Here is a 24,939-nt window from a genome sequence, read left to right as displayed (position 1 = left end):
GGGCCTGGCCCCCCCAGCACCTCGGGCCCAGGGGTAGGGATGGGCCCGTGACCCACAGAGGCCCGGCCTGCCCAGGCACCTGCCCTGCCTCCTGAGGTCTCAGTCTGGTGGGGGCACAGCCCAAGCCTCTTGCCAGGATCTATCTGGGCCCTTCTGCCCCCGAAGAAACAGGGCAGCTGTGAAGAGGGCCCACCTGGCTCCCCGGCCAAGGCCCACTCCCCATGGATTCCCGAGCCTTCCACGGCTCCCACCACTTTGGGGTCAAGGCCCTAGTGCTGGCCCTGTCTTCCCACGGACCTCTGTCCGGCTGCTCCGCGGCCCGTCACGGGCACCGCCAGCAGACCTGGTCTCTCACGGGCCCACAACTACGCTGGTCTTCACGAAGTCCCTTTGGCAAGTGAGGGGAGGAGGCCGAGGCGGGGGAGCAGCGACCCCAGCACCATGGGAGGGGAGCGGGGCTCAGGCCGTCAGCAGGCGCTCCTAGCCACACCGCCTCCCCCCCACTGGGCAGAGCCGCAGAGCCATCGCAGGGGGACCCTTCCTGCACACGGAGGTGTGCCGCTGGCAGGTGCTGGCTGAGCCCGCCTAGGACCCCGAGCAGAGCTGGGGCTGCGGGGGGCTGTGGGAGAGGGTGTCAGTGCAGCCCGATGAGGGAGGGGCCCCAGCCAGGGGCTGAGGGGCAGTGGGAAAGGGCCCGGAAGCCCTGTCTGGCACCCAGTGCTGCTCCCTGGGGCAGATCCCTCGGCCCCAGGATCTACAGGGGCCCACCCTGGCCAGGTCCTGCACTCTGCCTTTTCGCCAGGCAACGGTGAGGCCCCCGCGGGCCCAGCTGTGGGTGACAGGCCTGCAGGCCACCCCATCCCGCGGGCAGGGTGCTGTGAGGCAAGCTTCTGCCAGTGGGGCTGCGCAAGACCAGGTGCTGGGGCGATGCCCTCTCGTGGGCCCGGGGCCTGCGGCAGGGCGGGTCGGGCCAAGGGCCGAGAGGAGGCTGCCCAGGAGCCAGGGAGCAGACCGCGGAGGTTTCCTCTGTCGGTCAGAGGGCCTGGGCACGGCCTGTCCGTCCAGGATGGCGAGGCTGTCCCCTGAAGCAGGCGCAGGCCGCATGGCAAGCCCCCCCGGCTCCCGACCCTGCCTCTGCTCTGGCTGCTGAGTGGAGGGTGCTGAGGGCAGACAAAGGGACTTGGGAGGCAGGGACGGGGTCACTGTGCCTGTTCTGGCTCAGGAGGCTCCTGAGGAGAAGCAGCCGGAGGAAGGTCACATCTCCGAGCCCCCATCCAGTGCTGGGGACACGAGTGTGATCCCACCTGCCTGTGCCATTCACACGCCCAGGCTGCCCACCAAGTGCCACATCCAAGTTGCTGCGGAGCACAGACCACAAGCCTCTTTCTGCAAAACAGGAAACAGGCTGAGAGAGGTGAGGACCTGGGCGGAGGCCAGGGCTACCAGAGGCAGGAACACTCCCGAGTCCCTGCTGCAGGAACACATGCAGTTCTGACAGCCTGCGGAGCATCTGAGCCCAGCCTCCCGCTGTGCCCGGACCCGAGAATCCTCTGGCCGCTCCCCGGTCAGCAGGCTGCTGCCCCTGGTCTGCAGCACTGCCTGGCCTGCCTTGCTTGGAGCCGGCTGAAGAGAAGGCCTGTGGAGGCCAGGCAGCGGGCCGCTGCCTCCGAGGAGGGGGAATGGAACCCATGGCGGGGACAAGCTGCTTGGTCAGGTTCATTTGTGGCCACACACTGGGGCTCCTCCAAAGGTTGTACTGGTAAAAAAATGCCCTGGGCTCTTTGGGGTGCCTTCCTTTGGGGGGCTAATGCTGGAGTAGTCAGCATTACTACTCCAGGACCCTCCGGAGTGAGGCAGCAACGGGCCAGCAAAAACATTCAGAGGCGGGTGTGGGGAGGGGTGATAAGGAGGCAGGGGCATTGAGCTCACATCCCAAAGGACTTTGGGACTCACCTGGACCAAATCCTGAGGGGCCAAGGACATGAGTTAAGGCAGGACAGGGAGGGGGCTGGGGACAGAGGAGGGCTGGGGACAGAGAAGGGCTGGGGCAGGGAAGGGGCTGGGGACAGAGGAGGGGGCTGAGGACAGAGGAGGACTGGGGACAGAGAAGGGCTGGGGACAGAGGAGGGCTGGGGACAGAGAAGGGCTGGGAACAGAGGAGGGCTGGGGACAGAGAAGGGCTGGGGACAGAGGAGGGCTGGGGACAGAGAAGGGCTGGGGACAGAGGAGGGGGCTGGGGCAGGGAAGGGGCTGGGGACAGAGGAGGGGGCTGGGGACAGAGGAGGGCTGGGGACAGAGAAGGGCTGGGGACAGAGGAGGGGGCTGGGGCAGGGAGGGGGCTGGGGACAGAGAAGGGCTGGGCAGGGAGGGGCTGGGACAGAGAAGGGATGGGGCAGGGAGGGGGCTGGGGCAGGGAGAGGGCTGGGGCAGAGGAGGGCTGGGGCAGGGAGGGGGCTGGGGCAGGGAGGGGGCTGGGGACAGAGAAGGGATGGGGCAGGGAGGGGGCTGGGGCAGGGAGAGGGCTGGGGCAGAGGAGGCCTGGGGCAGGGAGGGGGCTGGGGCAGGGAGAGGGCTGGGGCAGAGGAGGGCTGGGGCAGGGAGGGGGCTGGGGCAGGGAGGGGGCTGGGGCAGAGGAGGGCTGGGGCAGGGAGAGGGCTGGGGCAGGGAGGGGGCTGGGGCAGGGAGGGGGCTGGGGCAGGGAGGGGGCTGGGAACAGAGAAGGGCTGGGGCAGGGAGGGGGCTGGGGCAGGGAGAGGGCTGGGGCAGGGAGAGGGCTGGGGCAGGGAGGGGGCTGGGGCAGGGAGGGGGCTGGGGACAGAGAAGGGCTGGGGCAGGGAGGGGGCTGGGGCAGGGAGAGGGCTAGGGCAGAGGAGGGCTGGGGCAGGGAGGGCGCTGGGGCAGGGAGGGGGCTGGGGCAGGAAGGGGGCTGGGGCAGGGAGGGCTGGGGACAGAGAAGGGCTGGAGCCGGGAAGGGGCTGGGAAACAGTCTCCTGGATGAGGGTTGAGGCCCCGGAGCCCCTGGGCCCAGTGTGCCTAGCCCCAGTGGGGTGGGCCGAGAGGAGGAGCAGTGGGGGCAGAGCTGTCCTTGTCTGTGGGGCTCATCTCCTCTCAGCCACCCCGAGTGGGCAGCCGGGCAGCTGGCAGCTGCTATGGCATGGGCACTCTCTGCGGCAGGGCAGGGCAGGGCAGGGGCTGGCTGGTGCGGCTTGGGGACCTGCGTCACCAGAGGGCTGGGGCAGCCCTGTTGCAAACCAGGTGACGTTCCCAGGAAGCCAGAGCGCCAAGGAGCCCCAAGCCTCATCCCTGGCCAGCGCACTGGCCCTGCAGTGCCCTCTCCCAGGTGCGAGGCTGGAGGAGGGGACTGCGTTTCTAGGACACAGCCCTGGGAGGGGGAGGGACCTATCCAGGCCATGGGGGGGGGGGGCGAGTGGTAGGGCAGGTCAGGGGCCCAGTGCCTGGTCCACCGACGCACACACCTGGCCCCTTAGTCCAAGTGTGGATTCCCCCAGGGAACCACGAGCACCTGCCTCTGAAGAGCATGTGACGCTGGCTGAACCCCTCACCCCCCCCGGGCTGGGCCCCTCTACCAGGAGATGGAGATGGAGATGGTACTGTCTCCCCCAAGGTCTCAGGGGCATCCCCACATGCCCACCTGGCCACACCACCCTCTCTGGAACCCCAGTCCACGTCCCCGCACTGCCAGGCCCTGCCTCTGCTCTCCGGCTGCACCTCCTCTACACCCCCTTCACCCTCTCTGGTTCTCTGCTGGGTGCTGTGCCCTCACCCTGTCCACGGCAAGTCCTCTAAACCCGACAACAGCACAGCCTGTTCCCTGGTGGGTCCTCCGACCCCCACGGCTCACGCAGCAGCAGGGATCCCGCCCCACCTGTGGTCTGCCTCATAGAACCTGCCCAGGGCCTGGGGGAGGGCGTGTCCACCTGGTCTGTCTGCGGGGGCAGGGCACCCCTCGCCCTGTGGGTGAGGAGGGAGCAGGTCCCCAGCTCTGGCACCCTGCCCTCACCCTGACTCCCACTCCTGGGAGCAGGCTGTGCCCTGTGCCAGCTGTGCCCGAGGAGGCGAAGTCCCCACGGTTTTTTGTTTTTTTTTAATCCTCACCCAAGGATACTTTTCCATTCATCTTCAGATAGAGAGAGAGGAGGAGAGAGACAGAGAGAAACATCGACGTGAGAGAGACACATCGATTGGTTGTCTCCTACATGACCCCGACCAGGGCTGGGGCCGAACCTCAACTGAGGCACGTGCCCTTGTCCGGAATGGAAACTGCGACTCATTGGTCCGTAGGCTGATGCTCTAACCACTAAGCCAAACCAGCCAGGGCTCCACGACTTTTACACCCTATGACACCTCCCACAGACCAGCTAGAACCAGATTCAAATTTCATCTGGGTCCAGGGCAGAGCTACAAGGCCTCGGGCTCCAAAGAAGCCAAGGACCCTAAGGGTGCGCCCTGGGCCTTGGCAGGCTGTGCCAGGAGAGTAGGAAGCTGGGAAAATCCCTCAGCAAGTGGAGTGGGGAAACTGAGACAAGAAAATTCAACAAGCAAACAGGTCAATCATGAGACTGTATCCTCCCACTTGAGAGCAAATGGTTCATGTCTCCCTGCCCTGACCAGAGAACACTGAGCGTCAACCACCCTGGAATGGACAGAGGACAGAGACCCACTGAACCCGTTGGTGCCAGCCACCCCCAGGAGAAGTGTGGGGAACAAGTCACAAAACCCCTGAGCCAGACAGACCCAAGACCTGAGTAACACAACACAGTGGACTGGCTGGGTGCTCAGTTGGTTGGAGAGTCCCCCTGTACACCGAAAGGGTTGTGGGTTCGATTCCCAGGTGGTGCGTACAGGAGCAACTGATCAATGTATCTCTTACGCTGGTGTTTCTTTCAACCTCTCTCTAAAATCAATACACATATCCTCGGGTGAGGATTAAAAAGAAAAAGTAGAACAAGAAAGCAGACCAAATGATGCACCCATGTATTCAAACGCAGCTGGAAAGCCGGGGACTGTTCTGCTGAAACCCTCCCCGAGATGCTCCCCCCCAGGAAAAGGGATAAAAAGCCTCAGAACAGACTCACAGCGGCTCCTGAGCACACCCATGCCCTTCCTGTGCAAGACTTCAATTTCTTCCTAAACTCTGCAGGTCTCCACGCGACCTGCAACCAGGGGAGCAGTGGGCAGCGGAGCTCGACCCGGGCTCACCCCCTGATCCTGTCTCCAAGGCCCCCCTTTTCCCTGACTTCCCAGTGAGTAAAAGAAAGTGCCAGGAGCCCTGGTTCTGCCCAACTCAGGAGGTGGCTGGGGCGAGTCCCGTCCCCTCCAACCTCCCTGCCCCCACCTGGACCTGCCAGGCCCTATCGCTCCCCTTCTCTCATACAGTCTGCCTGGTACACGGCCTCCTCCTCTACCACCAGACACAGCTCAGTCCCCATGGCCGCCTGTAGTGTGTGTGTCTCATACAGTCTGCCTGGTACACGGCCTCCTCCTCTACCACCAGACACAGCTCAGTCCCCATGGCCGCCTGTAGTGTGTGTGTCTCATACAGTCTGCCTGGTACACGGCCTCCACCCTCTACCAGCAGACACAGCTCAGTCCCCATGGCCGCCTGTAGTGTGTGTCTCTCATACAGTCTGCCTGGTACACGGCCTCCACCCTCTACCACCTGACACAGCTCAGACCCCATGGCCGCCTGTAGTGTGTGTGTCTCATACAGTCTGCCTGGTACACGGCCTCCACCCTCTACCAGCAGACACAGCCAGTCCCCATGGCCGCTAGTGTGTGTTCTTCCATACAGTGCTGGGCACTGCTCCATCCCTCTGACCATCCAGACACAGATCAGTCCCCATGGGCCGGTGTGTGTCTCTCATACAGTCTGCCTGGTACACGGCCTCCACCCTCTACCACCTGACACAGCTCAGTCCCCATGGCCGCCTGTAGTGTGTGTGTCTCATACAGTCTGCCTGGCGCACTGCCTCCTCCTCTACCATCTGACACAGCTCAGTCCCCATGGCCGCCTGTAGTGTGTGTGTCTAGAGCTCAGGGCCTCAGCTGGGGGGCTCAGCGGACCAGAGATCAGCCACACTTGGGATCAGTTTGGCAACAGGGGTGAAGTCTGACCTGGTCCTTCCTGTGGGCAGGGAGGCTAGGGCTCGAGGAGAGGGGACCTGGCCAGGCCTCCTGAGCGCCTGGCCTGGGGAGCTGTCCTGTGTCAGCACCTCCCTTGCCTCTGACCTGCCGGACCCTTCCCACTGCCAGGCTCACTGGGCTCTGGGTCCCACCCTTCCCTCCCAGCCAGATGCCTGCCTTGTTGGGAGCGAGCAGCGAGCGAGCCTGCCCACTCCGGGCACCGTCTCCAGGAAGCCGCAATCAGTGCTCCCTCTGCTGTGCCCGAGGGGCCATCAGAGCCGGCACAGACAGGGCCTCTGCCCCATCGCAGGGAGGGGGCTTCCCGGGCTTGTGAGAAAACAGGGTGCTAGCGGAGCAGGGGTGAGTAGTGGGGTGGGGCCAACAGGGAGGTCCGGTTAGGTCTGGATGAGCCTTTGCCAGGTAGAACTGCTCAAGATGGCATCTGGGTGGAGTGTGGCTGGATCCACTGAGGCAGGAAGCCTGGGACAGGCTGCGTGTGCAGGGCCTGAAGGTCAGGCAGAGGGTGGCTCCCAGGAGCTGACTGAATGTGTGGGAACCAGGGGTGGGGGACGTGGCCTGGGACACGGGTTGGTGAAGTCAGGAGACCCAGGGACCCTGGGGATGGTGGCTACAGAATGGCAACTGGTGGGTACCTCTGGGTGGACAGAGGGGTTGGGAGCTGGGGGGAAGCAGGAGTGTGTGTCAAGAGAAATGACGCTGCCTGGACCTCTCAGGGTGGCTGTGCAGTTACATGAGACTGGGGACAGCGTGGGGCTCAGCCTGCACCACCAAAACTCAGCTATTGTTACCACAGCTGCCCCACCGCCCTGGCCTCCCCGGCCCTCCCCGGCTCCAGCCCACTGCCCGCTTCCTGGAACTGTCTCCGCAGCAAGCCTTGCTGAGCCCAGCGAGGTGGGCGGATCAGGGCAGCATGCCTCAGCGGCAGGAAACCCGGATTTAGCTGTGGGGGTGCAGGGAGGAGTTCCTGGCTATCATCCTGTGCCTCAGTTTCCTCATCTGTAAAATGGGAGTCACCTGAGCACCAGCTCTCGGGGGCTGTGAGCTAGGTGAAGGCTGGGACGGTGTACCGCCCAGAGAAAGCCGCGGTTGAAGGTGGACAGTTCCGTGGTCACGGGGTGAACTTGTGGCCCTCCAGACAGCTGCCGAGCCTCCAGCCTGCCTCTGCTGCTAAGCCCGGGCCCTGGACCGCGGAGTCCACAGCTTCAGCCCTTGGCCCCACTGCTCATGGTTCCCTGGGCCTGGGGCGTGTCTCCTTTGTCAGGGCTTCACTCTGTCATCTGCGGAGTGGGGACAGCTGCCTCGGGCTGTGGGAAGACTCGCGGGGGGGGGGGGGTGGTGCTGCAGTGGCTGGAAGCCACCCCGGGGCAGCAGCAGGCTTCTTGCACTGGCCAGCGCATCCCACACTTCAGCCCTGCCCTGTGCCAGGAGACTGGTCCTGGGAACACACCAGTGACGAGGGCAGATGTGGGCTCGGCCTCAGGGTGCGCACGGCAGTCAGACCACCAGGAGGTACCTCCCGGCCCAAGTTTGAACCACCTGAGGTTGGAAGAACAACAGTCCCCTAAAAAGTCGTCTTAATCCCATGATGCTATGTGGCCAAAGGGACTTTGTAGATGTGACTAAAAACGAAGGCCCTTGAGATGGGAGACTACGGTGGCTCATCTGGGTGGGCCCAGTGTGCTCACAAGGGTCCCTACAAGCGGAAGAGGCAGCCAGAGAAGGGTGGCGACAGGCCCTGGCTGGAGAGACAGCACTGGGGCTCTGACACTGGAGGAAGGGCCTGCCAGCCAAGGAACGTGGGCCCAGGAGCTGGACAGGCCAGGAGACGGATCCGGCCCGGGAGGAACGCAGCCCTGCCGACACCCTGCCGCAGCCAGCGAGCCCCGGGCCCCACCGCTGACCCTCAGGAGGGAGCACACTCGCGCTGTTCCCAGGCCCTCGGCTGTGCCCACTCGTTAACAGCAGCCACAGGAGATGAGTACGCATGTCGGCCAGGGCCACCTGCGGGAAAGGGGCTCGCTCAGAACGGGAGTTGGTTCTGCTCCCGGGGCATCAGCAGTCCTGCTGCAAGCAGACCCCGGGGCCTGTGTCCCTGGCCGCGCTCTCGGGCCTTTCACACAACTCAGTCGGCCAAATAGTGGAAACGTATCACTCCAGCCCCCACGCAGACTCTTCCACTGACTTAATGGGACTCTGAAGCCAGCTACGTATTCTGAGGCCTAGTCCGAGTAAACATGACCGCCCCTGCTCTTAGCTGTGCTCAGTGACGGGGGTAACGATACACAGCAACTGCTGGGCGCAGCGGAGACCCAGGTGGGGCCGGGCCCGGGCACGAAGGCGCCAGGCCGCGGTGACCCCACCCAGCTCTCGGGAGGTCCCTCCTCAGGACGGACAAGACTGACGATGTGTCCACGCCTGCAGCACTCCTCCCTGGGCCCCTCCTTCCGCCGGGCAGGGTCAGGCCTGCCCTGCGCGAGCCCCGCACCCGCAGGGCCCAGTGCCCCACTGGCCTCTGGCAGGGCCCGCGTCTGCAGTGCTGGCGCTGCCAGGGCCGCCCCAGGCTGGGAAGCAGCGGTGCCATCCGCCGGCGACGGTGACGCTGCAGGGTCTCAGCAGTGCTGCTCCACAGTCTACAAACTTGGGAACCTTGTGACCAAAATGCCAGCCCTAGGGTGAGCAGGCGGGTTCTCAGAGAGGAGAGGGGAGTGGCCTTCTCATGCAGGCATGCGTCTTGTTCACCTTCCCACACGTGGAGGGGAGAACTCCGGGTTCATATGCCGAGGGGCTCAAATGTGGGCACAAGGCCCGAGTTTCAGCTCATACACTTTGTGTCCCGTGTTTTGCTTAGGTCCTGGCTCTGGGCGGTGGTAAGTGAGGCAGCTAATGAAATGAGTTGCAGACATCCGAGGTACCCGTGACCTCTGCAGTCTGGGCACAGAGTGTTTCTGAAATAATTCTGAGTCAAACAGCCTAGAAGAGCATATGAAACTGGAGTTCTCCCCCTCCACGTGTGGGAAGGTGAACAAGATGCCATGCCCGGGTGAGGAGGCCACACCCCTTTCCTAGACCGGGGAGGGGCTTCCCGCAGGGCCTGCAGGATGAGCAGGGCCCTTGGCCTGCAAGGCTGGCTAGAGCTGCACTGTGACCACTCGCTTCTGGAGGGGCAGGGAGCCCTCGCTCAATCTTCCCCTACCCACCTTACAAACCAGCGTCCTCCACACAGGAGAAAACTGGCATCTCAGGGCTGGAGAACACCTGTCAGGCCAGACCTGGCAGAGCCCTGCACCATGGCCACAGGGGTACTGCTCCCATGAGGCCATCCAGGGTGCCTGGCCCCAGTCTTCTCGCAGCCCATCTCTGTCCTCTCAAGAGGAACGGGCCAGTGTGCCGGTCAGTCCAGGTCTGACCCTGCCATGAATTCCTCATCTACTCCTGGGCCACAGAACAAGCTCCTTCCCCTCTGTCTATTCTCCCGGCCCCTCCCAGGACCAGAACAGGGCTCAAGCGGCCCAGCAGCGGAGGACCCACTGGGCCGCACTGCCTGCGCTGTCCCAGGGAGTGGCAGTGACACCCTGACCCCCGTCTCAGCTGCTCTCAGCGTGATGCCCCAGGCGTGTGCTGAGCAGCACCGGGCAGCAGGGCGTGGTCACGTCCCTCCTCCATCCCTGGCCCCTGTGAATACAGCCTAGGAACAGCCACGCCTCACTGGGGGCCGCCATCTAGGCCTTGTGTTCCAATAGGACCCTAAGTCTGCAGCCCACGGGCCGCTCTCCAGGAGACAGGTGCCAAGAATGAGCACTCGAGGGCAGCTCAGCTGTGTCCAGTGCCCTTCACAGAAGCCTCGGAGGATGACCACCTAGTGAGGGCGAGGGTGTCCCCCAGGTTAAGGGTTGTAGGAGGACAAGAGGAGGGAGAGGTTTCTTCTCCCGAGGGCAAGTTAGGCCCTAAGGGGAAGGGGAATTTCTGTATCCGAGAGGCAGGAATGCAGGGGAGCCCATCAGCATCCCCTGGCCCCCTGACGCCCACTTCCCAAAGCTGGGGTGAGGGAGGTCGGCTGTATTCTAGGTGCCTCCTTCCTCGTCTCCCTGACCCTGTCCAGGATTTGGCCCTGGGCATTACCTACCAACTCTAACTAGAAAAAGCAGGTGCAAAAGCCCTTCCCTCCACCCCCACTCCCCCAGCCTGCCACCCAGCTGCTCGGTGCCGACCCGGCTGGCCCTCTCCTGCCGCCTTGCTCTCGCGGTCCGGCCGCTCTGGGGCTCTGGCCTCCAAGCACGGCCTCCCTCTCCCGTAAGCGAGGCTGAGGCCTCCGTGTGACCTCCGGGCACCCGCAGCTCTTAGGTTCTCATCATTCACCTCACCACCTTTCCAGGAAGTCCAAAGCGCTCTCCTGGGGGGCAGTGGACATGCCTGCTTGGGGGCCTCCAAACCCACCTCCTGGCCATTTCCAGCCCTTCCCAGGCCAACCGAGACAGACCACGCCAACAAGACAGCCCTGCCCACAGACCTGCAGACAGCAGCTCACAGCTTGTGACCAGAGGCGAGTCCTTGACCTTGCTGGCCCTCAATGTCTGGTCTGAGAAGCAGGCTGTGTCCTGCCCCTCGGGACCCAGGGCTCCTTTGCCCCTCGGATCCCACTGCGAGGATGAGCCTCAGGCCTACACCCCAGCACACAAAGCCACATCCCTCCCCTGGCCCGACCGGACACTCTCCTCCCTGGGTGCCCGGGCGCCTCTGAAGTCTGGGTGAGGACGACAAACTAGGGGACTGTTCCAGGACCTTCAGGGTCTGGCCTCCATGGTCCTGTGACCCCGGCAACTGAGACTCAGGGCAGTGTGATCTTGGGCAACCAGGGCCCCCCACGAGCCTGTTCCTCATCTGAGACATGGGAACGAGCCGCCTGGCCTCACAGCCCCCGAGCGGTGCCTGTTCCAGTGCCACAGAGAAGGCCGTGGGCGTCCCAGACAGTCCCACGGCTGTGCCCGGAGAGGCCACTGCGCCACCCAGGGCCAGCAACCCGAGCCTGGAGCCAACCGAGAGACAGGGCTGAGCGATGTGCAGACGAGCTCATGGGCCGCCCCCCCCCCCCGCCCCCGCCTGCCCAGGTCAGCCACGCAGCAGGCTTGAGCCACCCGCAGTTTGGATCCAGCCCAGGGACAGTGCTCAGAGTGAAGCTGACAGGTGTCCGAGGGGCTGCACGGCTGGGCTGGGGCTACTCACAGAGTTGGGGGGCCTTGGGGCCAGGAGGGGCTGAGTGAAGCCTGCTGGATGACCTCGACCTCACAGGTTACACACCTCTTTGTGGTCCTCCCCTCCCCAGGAGCAAATCTGCCAGCTACAAAGCGAGCGGGGCACACGGGATGCCTAAGACCCCCAGCCCTGCATCTGGATGCGGCCTTGTCCCTATCGTGGCTTCTCTCCTAAGTGGGGCAGACAGGACCGGCCGCCTGCGCGCCTGCTCTACACGAACCCCTCCTTCGCTTCTGCGCCTCAGTGCCGCGCTGATCCGGGTCCTAAGCGCGAGCGTGCCATTAACTGCACGCAGAGGCTACGCACACGTCTCCTCGGCGCAGAGGCCACGAGACATGGGCTCTGGTTCTCTGCTACAAACACACAAAGAGACACACGTGTTTGATGAAGGGCACAAACTTTAAAAAGGAAAAAGTGAGTTCACATGTGGGGTGGAGCCCCCCACACTCACACGTGGGCACAGCACACAGACCGACAGCCCACACCCACACACCCCACGCCTGCACACCCTCAGCCCGACACGCCAGCGCCCACGCAGACCCCGCACGCCAGCACGCACACCCACGCACACAGGTGAAGGACAACAAGGAAGTGGAAGAAAAGTGTTACCCATGAGGAGCCGCCGTTTCACCCGCTTGTCCACATCAGCTACTGACGTGGCATTGAACTGAGAGCGCTCAATTGCAGCCTCATCCTTCTCTAAAACACAAGTAAGGGACAAACATGGAGCCACTGGTTAATGACAGCCCACTTCCCGCGGCCCAAGACCGTCAGCCTGCCGGCGTGGCGCACACCAAGCCAACACAGCACGCGGCCAGCGCGGCGTCCTTGCCGAGGGGCGAAACCCAGGCACCTCCGAGGTGGCATGTTCAGGGCAGAGCGAAGAGCCGGCAGGGCAGGGGTGGGTGGGCGGTGAAGAAAGGGGTGACCACAGAAGGACGCAGACGGGACACAGAGGAGGCAGCGGAGGTCGGAGCACACGGGATGCATCTGCGGAGGCCCACAGGAGCGGACAGAGCCCGCAAGGACACAAGCAGTTACAGACACCCCTGGCTCGGGCTGGAGAGGCAGGCACAGGACAAGGGGACAGGGCTGCGAGGTCCGGTGATGGCTGTGCCTGGACAGCAGACACCCTATCTCGAGGACGGGAAGGTGCATCACTCATGCAAAATTAAGACAAAACATCCAGAGGAACACATACACGCACAATGATCCAGTCGAGCAGACAGAACACCGGGGGTCGATTGGGCAGCGCTGGTTGCCTGCTTGTCTATAGAGGGCTAGAGCATACAGCCCGGCGCTCGCGAGGGGCTGCCCAGACGGCCAGCCATCGCAGGAGCCCGCGGAGGCCGGCAGCTCTGCCGAGATGCTCCGCGGAGGAGCGCATGAGGTGAGCTGGTTGCGTCTCCTTCTGGGTGGGAGGTGGCAGAGACCTTACTCCCAGTGGGGAACCCAAGGAGCAGGGAGCAGGCAGCTGGGAGGGCCTCCTGGCCAGCAGGGAGCGAGGGCTCAGGAGCGGGTCTGGGAAGGATTTCTGAGGGGAGGGGAAAGAAGGGCAAGGGCAGCTAGGTTAGAAAGGAGACCCGAGCAGGGGCCGTCACATGCAGCAGACACTACAAGGTAAAAAGAAGGAAGGATGAGCCGGGTGGACAAAGACACGATGTCAGACGAGGCTGGTGGGTGTCGGCCGGCAGTGCGGAGGTGGCTCACCAAGGCGCGAGCACTGAGGGAGACCCCAGCAGACAGACAGAGGGCTGGGCCCGGGAGAGCCCGCGGGACAGCAGAGACGGGAGAGGCGGGAGAGGAGGTTCTAGACGGGATCAGGCTGCAATAGAGACACTGGTCTGAGGCTGGGTTTTGCTTTGAATAATTTTTTTTTTTTGGTTGTTTGGTTTGGTTTGGCTTTTGGCTCTGAAAATAATTAATGAGCATCAGTTATCAGACAAGACAGGCAATCAGGGACCATCACCAGAAAAGCAGGAGGAATGAGATAAAATGAAACCAAAAACGGCTGTTGGAGAGGAGGGGCCACACAGAGGAAGGGAAACCATGGGCAGCACACCTGGGACCACAGCCAGGGACTGGACGGGACCTGGTGCCCCGCCCCTGGCCCCGCCCCTCTGCCTGACTCCCAGATACCCTGGGGCAGTCACAGGGGACAGAATTCAACAGCAAACTCTGGGTGTCTTGGCTTTGCTTGCTGGCCACCCCCCTTTTTGGTCACTTGGAAGTCCCTCCAGAAATATCTTCCTAGTTAGTAAGAAGAAATGGGACCTTTAAAATAAAATGGTAACCGCAAGACCTGGGGGGTTCTCACGTGAGCCAACACTGAAGAGAGAGAGGAGAGCAACGGTGGATGGACACCCACCTTGAAATTCCCTTTTCTCAGTTAAAAAGCGCTGTTCCTTTTGAGGGATAATGGCATGAGAGTCACAAACACTCAAGCTTCCCCTTGGAAATAAGGACCAGGAGGAAGGAGGGGACGAGACTCAAAGGGAGGCTCCACGTGACAGGTGAGGTGACGGGGGCATTGTGAGAAGAACTCCAGGTGGGAGAGGGAGCCCAGCAGAGCCCGGTTAGTTCGGGAAGGGAAAGCGATAAAAACACCCCCCCTCCCCCCAGTGCTCCAGAATAAGATTAAGCAGCTTTGAGGAAATCTCTGGTTTTCCAGACTGCTGGGGTAGCTCCCGTCACGGACGGGGCCGTGAGGGTTTAAATGAGTCCGCTGCATGTCTCCCTGGGAGGGAAGGAGGCGCCTGTGCTCCGGAGGAGCTGCACACCTGAGGCACACCTTCCTCCTCCCCAGACACCTGCCTGGGACGGCTCCGGCTCCCCAGGTGGAGACCCGCCGTGACACTGAGCAGAGGCACCTGGTCCTGGGGGCTGAACCACCCTGGGTGCGTTTCCATAGAAAGCGTCCCCTCGGTTCCGGGGGGCGCTTCCTTGGTTCCCTTCAGCTTCCTTCGTGGAAGTGGGGACAAGTGGGGTGCTGGCTGGCGCGGGGCTGGTGCGCAAAGGCACCGACTTACCGATGCACGTCCGGCCGTCCGAGTGGAGGGCGTACTTCTGGTGGCAGCCGCACATGGGGCCCGTGTCTGTGTCCTCACAGCTGTGCTGGCAGCCTCCGTTTCCATAGTTACAGGTGACTAGTCGGGCCCAACACACATACGTGTATAAACAGAACAACAAGAACAATTAGTTTCTCGGTGTCAGTGTTTTCTTTTAAGGGTGGGGGAGGAAAGTGAGGCGCGAGAGTCTTGACAGGCGTGCCTTCCCGGACCTCAGCCCTCGAGGGCCTTGGGTGGCAGAGGCTGCTGGGTGGGACAGGAAGGGACTCTGGGTGGCCTGGGGCTTCGGACAGAATGGGCACACGGCTAATGTGCTCAGATGGTGTGGGCTCGAGAAAGGGACCAGCTGGACAACTGGATCCGTCCTGGGCTGCCAAAGACGCTAGCCTGACTCGATGGGGCGGACGTCTGTAACACCAGGCATCTTGGATGGGGCGGGAGAGAGGACACTCATCTCCTTGGTTTCTGAGAGCCCTCTTTCCTCCGCTATGTGTTGGGCCTGTGGAAGGATGTCTCCATGGAAGTCTGTCCTCTCCAAGTCCCAGCAGCCATCTCACCCTCTACCCCCTCGAAGCTTAATCCCCCCAAGGCGACATCCAAACGGACAGAGTGCACGCCAGTCAATGCCACCTCAGGTGCGCTTTTGAAAGGCCTTGTATGTAAACATGTTACATGGTTTGCAAGGCCTGGGCCCAGAGAGCTGGTACTTTCCAGCGCAGAACCTGGAAGGCTCCTTAGCGCCAGGGAGCCGTCTCGGGGGGAGAGGACTGGCAAATGCAGGTCTAGCGAGAAGAAAACATGCTGCTGTCACTTTCCAGTATGGGGTCCCCGGGGGGTCCCTGGACCCCGGCTTACTCCGCCAGCGTTGTCTGCTGCATCAGGTCTCCAGGACAGTGGTCTGCTTGGTTACCTCAACCATGGATCCAGGATTCCAGCCTCACTCTGAATTTACTTGGCAAAACACTAATGATGATCAAATGTGCAAAAATTAATCTCAGACCAACCATGGTCAGCGGGGCTAAAAACTCTGGACTGGCAGAGTCTGAATGAACGACCTTCTGTCAGGTGAGCCGTGAGCAGGGCTGGTACGAGGGGACGTTGTTTGGTGGCTGAAGGAGCCCCGGGGTTTCCAAGCCCAGCTCTGCAGCTGCTGTTCCCAGGAACTGCCCTTTCCCCCCACGTGGCATGAGGCCTGCGCACCCATCGTCCTGAGTGAGCGCCCGGTGGGCAGGCTCAGAGTCCCAGATGCTGTTTCAGTGACCTGAGGACCCTGCAGGCTGTCTCTCCACAGGGGGCTGACGGCCATCTGAAGGAGGAACCCAGCTTCCAGGGCGACAGCTCGAGCACTTGCACAACTGCTTCAGGAACTCAGCTGAGGCCTTGAGCACAAAGTCCTCGGGCCCCTTCTCCGCAGGGGCATCTCTTCCCTTGGTTCCCAGGAGCCTCCGCTCCCCGGTGAGGGAGAAATGCCCGCGGAGCCCACCTTGGGGTGGACATCCCGTGCCTTTCTGGACTGCAAGAGCCCCATTTCCGAGTGAGCGGAGGCAGGCAGTGAGAACACTGCGCCAGTTCTCTCGCCGGCTTCTGGGCTCCGGGACACAAGCTGTGTCCTGTCCGTGAGGACACGGGTCTGCCTGAGGCAGCTCGAGGGGGGCCATGCTCAGGGTCCCTCACTCCCTCCACGCGGGTGTTTGTGCATCTCGTGGACCCTGAGGGTCGAGCTTGTGAGCACCTGGAGAACCTACAGCTTGTGCACAGAAATAAATACCGGGGCCTGGAGCTCCAGGAAGACCTCCCTGGCCCGGGAATGGAGCCGGCTCTGGCGGGATGAGGATCTGGTGCAGAGCCCCTGCGGTCCTGCTGATCCACAGAGGCTGGCAGTCCCGCTGACTCCAGATCTACAATTCCCCGAACCCCAAGTGCCCTCAACGGCTAGAGGGAGAACCTCTTGGCTAACTTGACACAGAAGGGTCCCGAGCCACGGGTGGACAGCCAGCCCTTCACGGGACGCAGCCGGGCACCTGCTGCTCGCGCCGGGATTGCGGTCACTCTCTGCACACCTTGGCAGTACCCAGTCACTGAGCAGGGGGGAGGGTGGCCGCTTCTTTCACCAGCAAACTTGCTGGGCAAGGCCTTGGCTCCTCGCTGGTGGGGCGGTGCGGGGGTAGCATAGCCGTTCACAGGGCCCTGCCGTGTCCTGAGCACTCAGACCAGGTCAGCCCGAGGAGACGCTCTCTGAGCGAAGTGCCCCTGCAGCACTGGTCCCAGGCGGAATCAGAGCAAGGCAGGAGTCCTGCAGCCGCAGCCTCTCCCCAGCACCTCGCTCGGGGCTGGGCCAGAGCGTGTCGCCGGTCTTCCTCACCGAAGGCATGTTTTCCTTCCACGGAGCTGTCCACAAGCCTGCCCACTCCACAGGTGCCCGTCCGCGGCCTCTGTCCAGAGGAAGCTTGGATCACCCACAGGACTGGGAGAGCCGGAGCTGTTCACATCCTGCTCTGAAGGCGGCCAGGTGGCAGGAGGCTCCTTGGCAGCTAGAGGATTCCATCTGGTGCAGGAAGGAGGGCCCAGCCGGGGTCCGGGGGCTGGAGCTGGGCATTCCCGAGCCGGCCTGTCCTGGTGACAGCATGCGTGTTTATCTCTGCGGCCCTCCGGCGAGACCAGGGAGAAGAGGAAGGCTGGCGACATCTCGGACCACGCCGCGGCACAGGAAGTATCCACTTTGAGTGATGGATGAATTGCGAGTGGGGGCTGGAACGCGAGCTCCTTGGAGACAAGGACTGTGCCTACAACATGCGGGTCCCTGAGACCTTGGTGACGGCTGGAGGGGAGCATGAGCTGGGAGGTGTGGCAGGCGCCCAAGGGAGAGTGGATGGCCAGAGAGAATCACAATGATGGGATGGTGGACCCCGAGGGCGCTGTCCTCTCCGCAGAGTAAAGGGTGGAAGGCAATGCCATTTTCTCAGGTGGTCAGCCTCAGCCTCCCCCTGCAGTGGCCAGGGTGGGCCTCTTCCCCTGCCCAGAGTTGGTTCGGGCTCCTCCATACCATGTCCTGCCCCAGAAACAGGCCTGGAGAGAGCACCCGCCTGCCGGAACCGCGCACACTCACACCAGCCTCCCGCTGCTCTCTGCAGACACGGGGCGGACATTAGGCGTCTGGGAATCCGCTGCCCAGAGCGCAGAGGCCTCACCCCCCACTCCTCATGCAGCTGATGGAGGCCCTGCCGCAGGAGGCTCTGAGGGTGAGCTGGGTGTGTCCGGCCCATCTCACTCTGTTTGACTGCTCCCTCTCCTATTGGGGAGCTGGGAGCTGGGCGACTCCTACCGGGGAGCTGGGAGCTGGGCGGCTCCTGCTGGGGAGCAGGGTGGTTCCTACCGGGGAGCAGGGAGCTGGGTGACTCCTACCGGGGAGCTGGGAGCAGGGAGCTGGGTGACTCCTACCGGGGAGCTGGGTGGCTCCTACCGGGGAGCTGGGTGACCCCAGTGAAAGGCTGCATTCTACTGGAGTCCTGCAGGCAGACCTCCAAGCCAGTCCTGAAGTGGCCCCTTTGGCCACAGGCCTCATTGGACCCAGGTCTCCCAGGGTAGCACTGTGTACAGTGGGCCTTGCAGAGGTGGACGCAAGTTCTGATCCTATCTCCTGGAAATGGGTCAGCAGAGCCTGGCAGGACCCTCCAGAACCACACGCCCTCCCTTCTCCACGGCCTCCTGCGACCCAGGGCTGCCGGCCTGCCAGAACCCGGAGCCGTAGACCCTATGCATAGCCCCTTCACCCTCACTGGAGAGCGAGAGCTCAGGGCCAGCGGGTCTCTGGGGTTGGGGGACAGGATGCGGAATGGGAGGCACAGGCAGGGCCACTGCGCAGGGTCCCACATGAGACCCAGCCAGCTCTGGGGCGGTTCCCACGTCATGCTGGGTGGGAAAACCCCAAGCCTGGGGTTCATGGCCCCATCCCTTTCTCTCCACCCCCAGGGGCTGACAGCCCTCCCTGGGCCACGTCCAGCAGACTGGACAGACCCCTGAGCAGTGACAGGAGACGCGTGGGGGTGTCTGGCCCATTTGCCACCATCTACCTACGTGTGCAGTCCTTCTGGTTTGGGGCAAGGTCAAAGCCAGGCCTGCAGTCACAGGCCACCCCGCCTTTGGGCGTCTCCCGGCAGATGTGGGCACAGCCATGGTCTTTGTTCATGCAGCTCATACCCTCTGGGGAGAGAGACAGGAGAGGGGTTGGGGGCCGGGGGAGGGAGGGAGAGAGGACATTTCAGGTTGAGACCAGATAGCCAGCGGACCTCACAATCACATGGAGTGTTCTCGGGCTACTGTGAGCTCACGTGCCGCACACATACATGGGGTGTGCATCCTGCCGCCCAGTGGAGGGCCCCTGGGACAAGCCAAGGACACGGGCCCAGGTATGGAGCCCGGCCTCGCTCCAAGACTGCACAGTGAATGGCAGTGAGGGCCCGCAGGGGAGCCGCTCCTGCCCTCTGTCAGACCTCGGGGTGTGGTCTAGGGACTGCTTTCAGGTCAGGGCGTTGGCCAGCGTCCCCACTAGGGGGTGGTGCGCAGCGCCTTCCAGTTGGCACAGAAGTGCCAGGTGCCCCTTGAGGCAGGCAGGGCCCTGAGCGCACGTGCCCCGCATCGTCAGTCTGCTTACCCACCTCTCACTGAGATTCTGCTCAAGTCCACCCACAGGCCCTCCGACCTCCTCCTCGCCAGCCCCACGGCCAAGCCCTGAACCACACCACCCCCACCAGTTGCCAGAGGGGTCTCCACATGCACCTGGCCACTGCAGTGCTGCCCAGGAACCCCGGGACCCTCACTGCCAAGCGCACAGCCTGTACCACCTGGCTCTGGCCTCCAGCCCCACCCACACACCCCTGCTGGCTCCCTTGGCCCCCTGGGAGCTCATTTCAGGTTCGGGGGTACACACGTCACCATGTTCCTATTCTTGCCCAAGATTCCTGCCGGTTGTCAGATGCTAGTTTTTAAAGCGAAAATGTATGCAAGCGCCAAGCATCGCTTCCTTTGGGCCTCTGACCATGAAGCCCGTGCCCGCTGCCCAAGAGGACTCACTGAGCGTGTGGCTGGGCTGCTGCAGGTTTCCGGGGCAGGGACCATGCTCCGCATGTCCCGGGAGGCCAGCTCTACCCCACCCAGTCAGATCTGAGGGCACTGCTGTGACGGTGAGAGCCAGGTCCCCTCTCCTCCCCCCACAGCTCCTGGGACACTACCCCACCCCAGAAGACTTGCTCCCCCCAACTGCCTAGAGCGGCCTGGACCCCGTCAGTTGACCTCAGTTGATGTTTATCTTCCTGGTGATTTGTGAGGAGATTCCAGGATTTATGAGGCCAGGGGTCAAGTGAGAGGCTGCAGGTCACAGGTCCATCAAGAGGCGAGAGGAGATGAAAGGAGGCTCTGCTGTGCACCCCCTCCCCGAGGCCTGCCTCCACGTCCCCCGCGAGGAGCTGCGGGCCTGGGGAGGGCCTGCTCGGTGGCTCACTGCCCTCCTGCTCCAGGTGAGGCCAGCTCCACCCTGACCCTGTCCATCTGCAGCATGGGCGGGGCGACAGAACCAACACTGACTGAAAAACAACCACCCTGGCAGCTACAGTGAAGATTTTAAAAATTCTGAAGTTAAATTAAAAAAAAAAAAAAAAAGAAATGAACGAAGCCTGAATTTTGCTCAGCGTGCTGACCTCTGGTTTCACCTGATTTCACATACCGCTCTTATTTATTCACCTATTAGTCCTCACCCGAGGATACTTTCCCCATTGATTTTCAGAGAGAGAGAGAAACATTGATGTTAGAGAGAAACTTCGATTGGCTGCCTCCTGCATGACCCCAACCAGGGCCGGGGATGAAATCTGCAACCCAGGTATGTACACCTGACCGGGAAGCAAACCCAAGACCCTTCGGTGCACTGGCCAATGCTCTAAACACTGAGAGTCACACCAGCCAGGGCCACATACTACTCTTATTACTCCTTTGCCTTGGTTTTCTTCCTTATTCAAATCCAATTGCTAGGCTGATGCAGAGTGTCACCACCGAATCAACGGCCGAACCAGCAAAGCACTTCGAGGACACCATCCCCACAGGAAGCTGCAGGCATGTGGGACTCACTACGTGTCAAAACTGCAGGCATGCATGACTTGTACAGTGGTGTGCTGACACATGTTCAGCAACTGGTGGGCCGATGGGCAGCATTTGCCCATTTCTGTGGTGTAAATGCTCTGACCAGGCTCCAGGGACAGATCACTGGGATGGAAGTCGCTCTCTCAAGCTGGTACAAGCCAGCCTGGTGCATGGCTTTCTTAGAAAAGAAGTCTGGTAAAACCAGGCAGATGTGAGTACGGCCTGGCCGACTCACTGCCATGTGTCTCGGAGAAGACGCTTCACTTCTCACAACCTCATCTGTAAAATGGGAACGACAACCTCTGCCTCCCGGACAGGACGTGCCAGACAGGGCAGGCGCTCCGTAACGATGGGCTGACCTGGGAGGGTCCCTCTCCTGCAGAGCTGGGGAAAGTGTGCTTGCTCAAGGCCTCAGCCCAGCCGGGCAGCCGGCTCCGGGGTGGCTTCGGGACTGGGGTTCTCAGACCCTGTCGGGTCTTCTGACAGACTCCTGCCTGGTGAGGGTTTGGCCAGCGGATGGTGGCCACTGAGCAGCCTTCTTGACCATCATTGGTGGCTTTTGTCAACAGTGGGCTGAGTCCAGGGGCACCCCTCACTCCCTGCTTGTCTGGTTTTGTGGCCCCTTGGTGCCCACAAATGTGTAAGGAGTTGGTGTTCTAGCCTCGCCCCAGCTGTCCCCCGCCACCTCCTACACATTCCCCCAGCCTGTGATCCCCACAGTGCTCGCCCACCCCTTGCTGCCCCATCTTCCACAGACTAACCTCGTGCCTGCCTCCAACCCCGACAGCTCCGCGGAGCCTCCACTGGGCCCTACTCCCCGTGCCACCGCCTCGTCCTCTCCCGCTGTCCCAGGCTGGCACGGAAACAGGCCACTCAGGCAGGTCTGAGCTTCCTTCTCGAGCGGGGAGCTGAGCGGCCTGCTGAAGCACAGGCTTCTGCGTGGTGGGGCAGGGAGGCTGAACGCCCGTCCCGGCCGAACGGACCACACCTCACAAGAAGCCCGATTGTCCTTACCTGCCATAAATCTGTCACTGGACACCAGACGGAGTGCTGGGCTTTAGAAATCGCTCAGCTTCCTCCCACACCGTGGACTGACCACGAGGTGACCTTTCCTTCTGAGAACTAGCCTAATGATGAGCCAAGACGTCGCCGTCACTTTGCCGGCGAAGGGCGGTGTGGGGAGTGATCCGGCATCCCAGTTCCAGTCGAGGTGGCGCCAGGCCCACCTGTGACCAGCCTCAAACGGACAGTCCCAACTACAGGAGAGGAAGGCGAGGCTCCAACTTTCACTAAGTATTGGAGCTGAGGTCATGTGATGTCCCCTCACTCAAGTTCTCCACAGGCCCTGGAGCCCGACCCCCCCTTTTCTCAGCTGAGGGCAGGGATGGGGCTTCAGGGCCTCGTCACATTTCTGGCCATTACAGAGGAGCCCAAAGAACTTGTGTTTGTGTTATGGCTATTCATGTTCACCAGCCTCGAAATTAAATGGGAAAGTTTATATCTACTAATTTAAAAGTAGAAATTAAAAACTTACTATGTTAACATTAATATGTTTTTGTATGAAAAACAATCTTTTTCAGCCCTGGCTGGTTTGGCTCAGCGGTTAGAGCATCGGCCTGCGGTCTGGAGAGACCCGGGTTCGGTTCCCGCTAAGGGCACGTACCTCGGTTGCAGTTTGTCCCCGGCCCTGGCTGGTTGTGTGGGTGGCAGCCACTTGATGTGTCTCTTTCACGTCGATGCTTCTCTCTCTCTCTCTCTCCCTCCCTCCCACTCTATCTGTACAAAGAAATGGAAAAATGTCCTCGGGTGAGGAAAAAAAAAAAAAAATAAATAAAAACAATCTTTTTCAAAGCAAGGGGAGAGTCAGCAGAGAGGGGCATCCTTGCGGAGGAGAGAGTGGGGGTAGTGCTGATTCTTCACCACACAGTGGGAGCCGGGGGGGGGTGCATCTGGGCAGGAGCCAAGTCTCCGGCGCTCCAGGCATTTGTCACCTCATGCCCGCCCTGGCTGCACCTGCTGCAGACAGGGTGCTGCGGCGGTGACCGGGCTGATGCTCCCCAGGGCGCCGCTGTGCACAGCTACGTGCCACTGCATTCGGCACAGCTTTAGGAATTGCTCATTTCCTCCCACACCATCCTCCCACCAGGGACCTTTCCTTTTGAGTCTAGACTTATTGACAAGGAGCCATGATGAGGGAGAGCCAGGATGATCCTTGGCCCCCAGGCTGGCCAAGGGCCTTCTGACCCTCGCTCCCCTGGCTCACAGCACTGATGTGGCAGCCGAGTGGCTGCTCTCTGCTCTCCGTGTGACTCTGATCGGCTCCCCAGGGCAGGCTGAGCTTGGAGCCTTCTCAGTGACTCGCTGTCCAGTGCGGGTCCTGCCCAGGAGGGGATGCTCTGTGTCTCCATGGTGAAGGGGTTGGAAATGGAACAACCTTGCCCCTCTCCCATGGGGTCGGGGGCAGAGGTCTGGCTCTCCTACTTGAGCCGCTGCTGTCTGGGGCACAGGCTGACACGGGGTGAGCACTGGGGACAGCAGCCACCAGCAGCCAGGCTCGCGTGGGCCCGAGTCTGCTCAGCCTGAGCACTTCCTCCGTCAGAAGACGGTCAGGAGACCGCCCTAAGCCGGGGCAGCTGTTCCCTCTGTCTCCCTCGGCCCAGCTGCCTGTCCCGATGTGGGGGAGCAACTGCAGTGCCGAGTTTGATAGACAGCCCATTTATCTCCCCTCCTCCAGGGGAGATGAGACATAATTTCAGAGTCCTTCCCAGAAATCCCAGTCTTCAGGGGCCCAGTGCCAGCCAGACCAGGCTGTCTGCCAGGCCAAATCTAATCTGATCCAATCCAAACCCAATTATGTCCTGCAAACTGGGACCGAGTGTCTCGCTGGTGCCCAGAACGGGGCAGGGTGCAATGAGACAGATGCTCTACCGACACGTTGCCAGGTCCCCATTCAGACTCTGCCACTTGCAGAGGGCCTGGGGCAACCATGTCACTCTCTGAGCTTTAGTTTCCACCTGTATGAAGCTGGGCAGCCACAGACCTGCATCCAGGGCTCACGGTGCACCCCCCTTCCCGGGCCAGGGAGGCGGGCTCAAGGTGCGGGTGAGGGACTCATCACGGTGCACCCCCTTCCCGGGCCAGGGAGGCGGGCTCAGGGTGCGGGTGAGGGACTCATCACGGTGCACCCCCTTCCCGGGCCAGGGAGGCGGGCTCAGGGTGCGGGTGAGGGACTCATCACGGTGCACCCCCCTTCCCGGGCCAGGGAGGCGGGCTCAGGGTGCGGGTGAGGGACTCATCACGGTGCACCCCCTTCCCGGGCCAGGGAGGCGGGCTCGGGGTGCGGTGTGAGGGACTCATCACGGTGCCCCCCCTTCCCGGGCCAGGGAGGCGGCTCAGGGTGCGGGTGAGGGACTCATCACGGTGCACCCCCTTCCCGGGCCAGGGAGGTGGGCTCAGGGTGTGGGTGAGGGACTCATCACGGTGCACCCCCCTTCCCGGGCCAGGGAGGCGGTCTCATGGGTGCGGGTGAGGGACTCAGGTAGACACGGTGCACCCCCTTCCCGGGCCAGGGAGGCGGGCTCAGGGTGCGGGTGAGGTACTCATCACGGTGCACCCCCCTCCCGGGCCAGGGAGGCGGGCTCAGGGTGCGGGTGAGGGACTCATCACGGATAGCACCCCCTTCCCGGGCTAGGGAGGCGGGCTCAGGGTGCGGGTGAGGGACTCATCACGGTGCACCCCCCTTCCCGGGCCAGGGAGGCGGGCTCAGGGTGCGGGTGAGGGACTCATCACGGTGCACCCCCTTCCCGGGCCAGGGAGGCGGGCTCAGGGTGCGGGTGAGGGACTCATCACGGTGCACCCCCTTCCCGGGCCAGGGAGGCGGGCTCAGGGTGCGGGTGAGGGACTCATCACGGTGCACCCCCCTTCCCGGGCCAGGGAGGCGGGCTCAGGGTGCGGGTAAGAAACTCATCCTGTGCAGGGAAGCCAGGCAAAACTGTACACCAGGCCCTGGCCGGTTTGGCTCAGTGGTTAGAGTGTTGGCCTGCAGTCCAGAGAGTCCCGGGTTCGGTTCCCGCTAAGGGCACGTGCCTCAGTTGTGGTTTGCCCCCGGCCCTGGTTGGGTCGTGCAGGAGGCAGCCACTCGATGTGTCCTTTCTATGTTGATGTTTCTCTTTCTCTCCCTCCTACTCTATCTGAACGAAAAATAGAAAAATGTCCTTGGGTGAGGATAAAACAAACAAAAAAAGCCCGTACACTGGACAGTGATGCACTTAGGTGTCAGAGAGATCTCTGGACGCCACGGGGGAGCAGGGACATGGCGGCAGGCCAG

General features: G+C 62.3%; 1 protein-coding gene across 1 annotated transcript in view; it reads right to left on the bottom strand.

Annotated features, from left to right (window-relative positions):
* SCUBE1 (signal peptide, CUB domain and EGF like domain containing 1) overlaps positions 1–24,939 on the bottom strand; it is a 119,661-nt gene that overhangs the window by 33,468 nt on the left and 61,254 nt on the right. Inside the window, exons 5-7 of the mRNA XM_036250757.1 lie at positions 18,558–18,683; positions 14,445–14,561; positions 12,025–12,114 (exon numbers count right to left, since the gene is read on the bottom strand). Coding sequence (XP_036106650.1) covers positions 12,025–12,114; positions 14,445–14,561; positions 18,558–18,683 — 333 coding nt within the window. The remainder of the gene's footprint in view (positions 1–12,024; positions 12,115–14,444; positions 14,562–18,557; positions 18,684–24,939) is intronic.

Source organism: Molossus molossus, unplaced genomic scaffold, assembly GCF_014108415.1.
Source record: "Molossus molossus isolate mMolMol1 unplaced genomic scaffold, mMolMol1.p scaffold_m16_p_10, whole genome shotgun sequence".
Taxonomy (NCBI): domain Eukaryota; kingdom Metazoa; phylum Chordata; class Mammalia; order Chiroptera; family Molossidae; genus Molossus; species Molossus molossus.
This window is presented reverse-complemented; position numbering and strand designations above follow the sequence as displayed.